This window comes from Phascolarctos cinereus, unplaced genomic scaffold (assembly GCF_003287225.1).
Source record: "Phascolarctos cinereus isolate Bilbo 61053 unplaced genomic scaffold, phaCin_HiC Scaffold_8;HRSCAF=390, whole genome shotgun sequence".
Taxonomy (NCBI): domain Eukaryota; kingdom Metazoa; phylum Chordata; class Mammalia; order Diprotodontia; family Phascolarctidae; genus Phascolarctos; species Phascolarctos cinereus.
Genome location: NW_027556291.1, coordinates 9,050,666 through 9,058,838, shown reverse-complemented (window position 1 = coordinate 9,058,838; position 8,173 = coordinate 9,050,666). Strand labels below are relative to the sequence as shown.

Genomic DNA, 8,173 nt, shown 5'->3' with positions numbered 1-8,173 from the left:
CTGGACCTCAGATGCAGAATCCCCAATAAAATGACATCTTTGTGTCAACTGTGCAATACGTGCAGTGCTCCACGGATGACTGTACGCAGGTATCTTTTTTCTAGGGATCTTGAAACCTCAGTGCTTCAACAGGGAACACAGCACTGCCAGAGTCCTCCTATTAAAACTGCCTGTGAGATGAGAGACTGCAGATGCTGAATGTGCTGTTCGGGTGTTCGGGGCGGGGGGGGGCTTCTGGATCCGTAGTGGTGGTTTAAATATTTTTCATACAAGGATGGGTGCAGGAAGGGAGGAGTACTGACGAGAGAATAAAAGGCAACAATGACATTTTCTAAAACAGTGCCCGACATCCCTGGATTTCGGGTTTAGAGATGGAGCGTCAGAGGTCATCTGCTCCAGAACTGTGAGATGATTTGCTCCACGAGTAAAAAGCAGCAGAACACTGGGAATTAGGACCCAGGTATTGTGACTCCAGACCAACAGTTTTTGGCAAATAAGACTACTTTGTCTTATTTGCATGTCCTTTTATATGACAAAATTTACAAAAAGTTTAAAAAATCTTCCCAAACTATTTACTCACTTACCCCCTAAGTCCCCAAATCTTACTCTACTTCCTCTGGTGAACACTTCTTTGCAGCCCTGGTTGTCCCTTTGGGGTCCAATCAATTCAGGTAAGCCCAGCCGGGAAAGGCTTTGGGCTGCCTTCAGTGCCCAGCCTCTACCCTAGCATGGGCACTAGGACCCGAAAGTGGCAGCACTTCCTAGATCTCAATCAGCTTGAAGCCACTCTGAGAAGTGATCATGATGACAAATACCTGTTGTCTCTCTACTCCACCCCCCACCCCACCCCCATGCTTCCCATCCCCTCCCCCCTCCCCCCATGTAAGCTTCTTCAGGTCAAGAGACTATTTTTTTCTTCTTTTCTTTGTATTCTTCGCACTTAGCTCAATGCCTGGTACCCAAAACATGCTTGTTGAATTGAGCTGATCTGTTCCTTTCCTAGAGTTACCACAGTGATCCTTATATTGTCAAGGGTGGTCTTTTGAAACTGAGAGTCTTGCTCCCCAGCCCCTCAGCTGGACTTGCCACAAGTAGAGAGGAAGCTCACATCCTTTCACTCTTCCCAATTGCTTTCTTGACAATTCTCGAGACCTCAGGGCACAACCTTCCTTCTGGCAGCCCCTGAAAGTTGGGCAGAAGCCCAGGGCAATGTCAGGATAAGGAAACTGAAGCTGTGGATAGAATGGGGTGAGATGCTTCTGTGACCCAAGGGATGCTGTGTAGCTTTGTTGATAGCAGAAAGATAACATGGATGTCAGTTCCATTCTTCCCTGGAGCCCTCCTCTCGTGGCAATGGGCCTGGGTTCTTGCAGGTTCTTCCAACATCCTACCAAGCTGGGGCCTGTCACTGAAGAACCATTCTAGCTACGTGGCGAGAGGCCCATTGCCAGGTTGGCAGCAGTGTGATTGACTGTTTTGGCTAGAGGAAATCTTAAAGACTATCTACTGAGGCCAGGGGAGAGCACCCACAGTGATGACTGAAGTGACATATTGAAGCTAATACCATATGATAAGGAATCTGATAATCTACTTGCTGGGGACTTCTCTCATCTCCTAACTGAATAACTGCTCTTGGTTCTCTAGGCCTAGAAGAAGCAAACAGGCCCAGAGGTGAGTTATTGGCCTATTGTAGACCCAGGCTGTAAGAACACAGTCCCAACACTCTCTGGGATGCCTCTGGGCTACTCAGTCACTCTCCTCCACCCTGGGGCAGTTGTTTTCCTGCAAGAAATCATGGATAGCAGTGGTAAGTCCCCAGGTCACACAGCAGCGCAGGGTGACCAAAGAGCCACCTCGGTAGATCAGAAGCAGCTTTCGTCCCCTGTCCTCCCAAACAGCCTGAGCGCAAGCCCACAGGCCTGGTGCTTCCTGCCAACCTACCTGTGACTGCATGTTGGCAACGAGGACACTGAGTGGGTAAAGCAGGAGACATGTGAGGGTCCCGTTGACACTGCCAGACACTAGAGCTGGGACCCAGCAGGGCAAACCTTGTTCTGTCAGGCCGTCTCGGATGGGATCTTTGAAAGAGAAGTAGAGAGCACTTCCCAGACTGTTTCTCAGGAGGACCGGAAAGAAGCCCCGATAGTAGCCCATGGCCAGCCGTTCCCATAAGCCGTATGAGTTGAATTCCCGTAGAATGCTGGAGGTGCTGGGGAATCGGGCATCCTTCCGTCCATCTTGAAGCACGTTCTGCACTCGTTCAAAGGGGGTCAGCACTACAGCTTCCACGGCTCCTGACAGGAACCCGGCCACCAGCGCTGCCATAACCTGGAGGGGCCAGTAGGAGAGAGAGCTTGGAGTAGGTTGTCATGGGTGCCGAAGAGCAGGGTCCCCTGCAGGGTCTTGGCCAGAAGGGGAGGGTAGATTCCCCGGTAGAAGCGGCGAAGGCCCTCCTGGTGCAGTTGATTGACAGCCTGTGGTACAGACACGGCATGGATCTGCTGGCGGAACACAACCTTGTAGATGGGAAAGGTCACAAATGTAGACAGGAAGCTGGAAATGGCCCCAAGGGTATAGCTTCGAGAGTGCCAGTGGTGGTCTTCTGGGCTCTTTTCTCTTTTTACTTCTGGTTCTTCATGGGGATCCTTAGGCTGCTCCCCCATGCTGTTAACGACAGGCTTGGGCTGGAAATAACTGGCAAAGAGGGGAAAAGAAGCTTAAGTTCAATTGACTGTTAAATGGTTTTGCTTTTTGTTGCAAATGGAGCTGCTGCACTTTAAGAATTCTGAGTCTCTGGGATTTTTCACTTGAGAACGCAAGAAACCATAAGCATTATAGGCAAAGAAAGTCGTGTTCTAATAAGATGCCAGCTTTTATAGAATTGTGGACCTTCATCTTTGTCCTTGCCTTTTCTTTTCTAATTTCAAATAAGTATAGGAACTCTTGAGTTTCTACAAAGAAACTAAAGCCTGGGAGAGGAAAAGGAAGGCTTTGTCTCTGCCAGCTTCCCTGGGCGCAATTTTTGCCACAGGGAACTGGGCCTAATGAGCTTCATTTTCTGAGCTGACATTTATAACAGTTTCTCTTTCCTTCTCTTGTGACTCGGTTCCCCAGGGGCCAAAATGCATATTACTCTCACCTCTGGTCCTCAGCGCACTCCGCTCAAGGGAAGGGGAGGAAATAAGCGTTTCTATAGCGCCCACTGCGTGCCAAGCACCTTTTACAAAGATCACCTGCCTTGATTCTCCTTCAGACGCAGGGTTTCCACCGCGCCCTCTAGCTGCCATACAAACTGCAATGCTCTCATTGTCTTACACACAAACCTTTCTTTATTACATCATCCCTGTCACTGAAGACTTTGGGCCCGCCCCTCAAATCATTAAGGCCCCTCCGCTGCTCTTCAAATGCGGCCTCTTAATTAGCGAGCTTGCCACATCTCAGGCCTTCAGACTGGAAGGCACCAGCCATCACACATCAGCTTGATTATAATGATTGTTCTGTCTCACTTACGATAAGCCACTCTTGTATCCTCTGTGGAGATAGCTGCTTAGGACTCTTAACATGTACTATTTTCTTTCAACAGCTTTCAATCAAAAGCCTAACATGCCCCTGAGCCCGGGTGAAAAAAAGCCAGAGAGACCCCTAGGGGTCCATGTATCAGGGTTGTGAGCAGGATTTTGTACTAATGGGCTCCCCAGACTATAGTCCCATGTTCTAATAACAGAAACAAAGGATAGGAAGATACCTCTGGTACAGGGAAAAGAGCATTAAATTCAGAGTCAGAAGACCTAGATTCAAATCTAGTGCTACTACTTGCAACTCGTGAACCTTGAACAAATAATTTCACCTCTCTGAACCTCAGTTTCTCATCTGTAAAATGAGACAGCTGGATTGCAGCTTGAAATCCATGAACCTACATCCTATTCCCAGTACCATCATCAACTGAAAAAGATAAGCAGTCCAACCTCATCCACTCCATCTCAAAGAGGACCCCAAAGGGGAAGGCAGGAAGCCATCACATCTGCTAAGGGCTGCCAGCAGGCCTCCCATAACTTCCAACCACGAGGAGTCAAGAACAATAGGTCTCCCAGTCTAGGGTTTGCTTAAAGCTCCCCCCCCCACTCCCCAAGAAAAGACATCCTCAGCTGCTTCCCTTGGGAAATGCACAAGGGCCACGCCCCTGCAGTTTTCCAGACAAAGGCAGGAAAGCCTGTTAGCAATGGCCAACTCACCTTCAATGGAAGAACAGGGCAGGGCAGTCAACTCCCGATCACCCTACCTACCTCCTCATTGTGCCCCCCACCCTCGTTTTAGGAAGAGAAGCCCCTCCTTTAGGGTTAGGGAACCCAGGACCAGCTAAGGGGGGCTCCGTAAACAGTTCCACACCAGACAAAGGGAAAAGCAGAGGCTCTTTGTACGTGGGAGCCACGGAGCGACAGTCTGAGGCGACAGTCTCTGTGGTTTGGCTTTTAGCTCCCTCCCCTCAAGCTAGTGCAGATTGGGGGCGGGGGAGGAAGGAGTATAGAAAGAGGACTCTTTTCAGAAAAGCGATTCTGGGGAACTGCCTCCCCAATCTCTGCTAGCTTTTAGGGTGAGGGAGATGAAAGATGGGGGAGGCCGGGTGCGAATGAGAGTAATTGGGATGATGAAGATGATGGAGATGGGTGGAGGTGAAGATGGCGGAGTAGCGATGGTGACGGTGACGGGGGCGGAGGGGGGATGGAGCTGGCAGAGCGAGGATGGAGACTGCAGAGAGGGTGGGGGATGGGTAATGGGGATAACTGGGTGGAGATGAGAGAATAGCAGGGGAAATCGGGATGTGCTAGATGAGGATGGTTAGGTGGGGGGTGACGGTGGGATGGAGAAGACGGGGGTGGGGATAGGTGGGGGTGGGGAATGGCGGAGGTAGGCATAGGCGGGGGTGGGGAATGGCGGAGGTAGGCATAGGCGGGGGGGAGAAAAGGACGATGTGGGGGTGGAGATAGAGGAGGTGGGGTGAGGATCGGTAGGGGTGAGGGATGGGGGGGTGAGGATAGGCGGTTGGGGGTGGAATGGCGATGTGGGGGTGGGGATGGAGGAGGTGGGGTGCGGATAGGCGGAGGTAAGGACTGGCGAAGTGGGGATGGAGATGGCGGGGGTGGGGATAGGGAGGGGCGGGGTGAGAGGATGGGGATGGAGATGGAGGGGCAGGAGATGGAAATGGCGGAGTAGGGATGGGGGTGTCGAGGTGAGGGGGGATGGGAATGAGGATGGAGATGATTGGGCTGAGATGAGGATATGAGAAGGGAGGGTGGGGCGGGGGATGCCGAGTGGGGATAAGGATAATGGGGATATGTCGAGGATGGGTGTGGTGGTGGGGATAAGGATAAAGGGGATTTTGAGGGATGCAGATGGTCGCTTGGGGATGGTTGCGTGGGGACGGGGATAAAGGAGATAAGGCAGGGATGGGAATGGGGATGGGGATGCGGAGTTGAGTGGGGATAGGGATAATGGGTTAAGGGGATGAGGATGGTCGGGTGGGGATGGAGATAATGGGCATATGGAGAACTGGGGATGGAGGATGAGGATGGTCAGGTGGGAATCGATTTAACGGGGATAGAGGGATGAGAATGGTCGGGTGGGGATGGGGGGATAAGGATGGTCAGGTGGGGGGGGATAGAGATAATGGGGACAGAGGGATGAGGATGGTGGGGGGGGCGGGTGAAAGAGCCAGCGCCACAAGCCTCAAGCCCGGGATGGGGGGGCGCGGCTGTTCTTACCTTGACCTGGAGCTGCCCCTTACGCCTGCTGTCCCCGCCGCGGCCGCCCGGAGGGAGAACGGGAGCGGGAGAGCTCTCCTCCCGTCCGTCCGTCCTTCCAGGCGGCCACGGCGGGCCCTCCCTCCACCACGTCTCCGACTCCGCTTCTCAGGCGTTCTGGACCAAGTACCCTAGGCAGGGGGCGGGGAAGGGGGGAGGCCTTAGAGTCCGCCTCCGCTCCCCTCCTCGCTCTCCCATTGGCTTACCGGTCAGCCCGTCATGTTCTTTGTCTTGCCAAGGCAGCGCCCTGATCCGCAGTTAGGGTGGGCGCGGCGGCCGTCAGCAATGCGGCGACAATCAGCAATGCGGCGGCAGTCAGCAATGCGGCGGCAGTCAGCAATGCGGCGGCAGTCAGCAATGCGGCGGCAGTCAGCAATGCGGCGGCAGTCAGCAATGCGGAGGCTGCAGCCAAAAGCCAGCTAGGAGTCCATCGGTCTCGCAGTCAATCAATCAATCAGTCATTCAAGTACCTCAGGCACAGGGGCTCGGAAGGGAGCTATCCCTGCCCAGGGAGCTATCCCCTGCCACGGTACCTGGCCCTGGCCTTTGTGTCCAGGCTCCCCAAAGCGCCCACTGCTGTCCAGGATCATTTAACTGAGCCTGTCCGCAGCCCCCACTGCCCCACCCCTATCCCTTCTTGGCTAGCCAGAGGTTAGTAAGGCCTTCCCTTTCCCAGGGTTACTTTGGGGCTCTGGAGGCTAGGGACCCTCCCTTCTTCCCCCCACTGAAAAGCACCTATGAGAAGCAGTGCAGAACCCGGGCCCAAAGGGAGAAGACCCAAGCAGAGTCAGCTCTCAGCTCTTCTCCACCTGCTTACTGTCTTAAGTGATCTTGGGCAAGCCATTTGACCTCTGTGGGCCTCAATTTCCTCATCTGTCAAACGAGGGGGTTGGTACTGATAGCTAAGGTTCCTTAGGCTCTGAATTCGTGATTCTATGCTCTTTCATCGTTTAAGATCAAGGCAGTTCATACCGGTCTCTAGGCTCTTCTCTCATTTCAGTGACTATCCTTAGTTGCTTCCCCAAATTCCTTTCCTCCCCATTCCTGGTCATAATGCTTGGAGGACTCTAGAATTCATAATAAATACTGAAAACCTGACCTCTTCAACACCAACATGGTGGCAAACCGCTTATGTAAGGCATTAAGGGGTACAAATCACTTTACATATATTGCTCATTTGATCTGGTTCAGACCAGTTTAAGCCTGGCCAAAACTGGTTTAAACTAAACTGGTTCAAACTGACTAGAACCAGTTCTAACTGGTCCTGTTTTAGCTGGCTTAAACTGGTTTTAACTAGCTTAAACTGGTCTGAGCTGGGTTTAGCCTGTTCTAACTGGCCTGGATCTGTTTTAACTGGTTTGAACTGGTTATTAATTGATTTGAACTGATCTGTTTGCCTAAGAACATCGGAATTTGGACCTGGATAATATAACAGCTCACATTTCTGTAGGGTTTTCAAGTTGTTGTTTTTTTAATAATTGATTGATTTTTAGTTTTCCACATTCACTTCCATAAGCTTCTGAGTTTTAAATTTTCTCCCCTTCCCTCCCCACCTCCCTCAGTTTTCTAGTTTTTAAAGCCCTTTTCTCACCATAACCCTATGACAACGCTGGGAGGTTTTATTACAGTTTTATTTTCTGCCATTGGACCATTGAGGAAGTTGAGAAGGCCCACTGATTTTTGGCCCCTTACAGGACATTCCTGGTCTTGCACTGAAAGTAACAAGTAGACAACAGGAGGCAAAATCATATAGACAGTGGAACTGTAAACTGAAAAAGAAAGTCAGGGCTGAGGTTATCAGGGCTGAAAGTCACTGCAGATATTAGGGATGATCTAGGCCATCTCTCTCATTTTATAAAGTAGAACTGTTTATAGAAGGAAATTAAAGGCCAAAGAAATGAATTGGCTTCCCCAAGGTCACTCCACTGGCTAAGGGTCCTTTTTTTTTTTCCTTTTTTTCCTCTCACTAAATGACTGGCCAGTCTTTTTTCCCCCTCAGATAGATATTTCTCTTATGTCATCTTTTACACTACTTCTCCTGAATGGTTCCTCATTTGAAATTGATTGTAGTCTGTTCACACCCACCACAGTGTCTTTCTGTTACCTTTTGGGCAGGGGCATGTTGATTAATATTTAACAACCAGCTTGGGGGGGGGAATGTTCCCACCACACACTTTTAAGTTTAATCTGTATTGTTAACATTTTTTCCATCACTTTTAAAAGTCTAGACACAAAACAAAACAATAAATCAAGCCCTGGTTTGTAGAGTTTGCTGATTTCCTGAAGTATAAATGCTCACACTGACAGTTTAATAATCAGTTCTCTCAAGAGCTGCCTCCACCACACCCCTGCTTCTAGACGATCCTCAGTTTCTT

The 8,173-nt window shown here is 50.7% G+C and overlaps 1 protein-coding gene across 1 annotated transcript; it reads right to left on the bottom strand.

The window, feature by feature from the left end:
- Positions 1 to 919: 919 nt before the first annotated feature.
- SLC25A53 (solute carrier family 25 member 53) lies at positions 920 to 5,927 on the bottom strand. The gene is given in 3 exon segments (XM_020963476.2): positions 920 to 2,312; positions 2,315 to 2,694; positions 5,760 to 5,927. Coding segments are annotated over 2 exon segments (915 nt in total). The 5' UTR covers positions 2,664 to 2,694; positions 5,760 to 5,927; the 3' UTR covers positions 920 to 1,746.
- Positions 5,928 to 8,173: the final 2,246 nt, after the last annotated feature.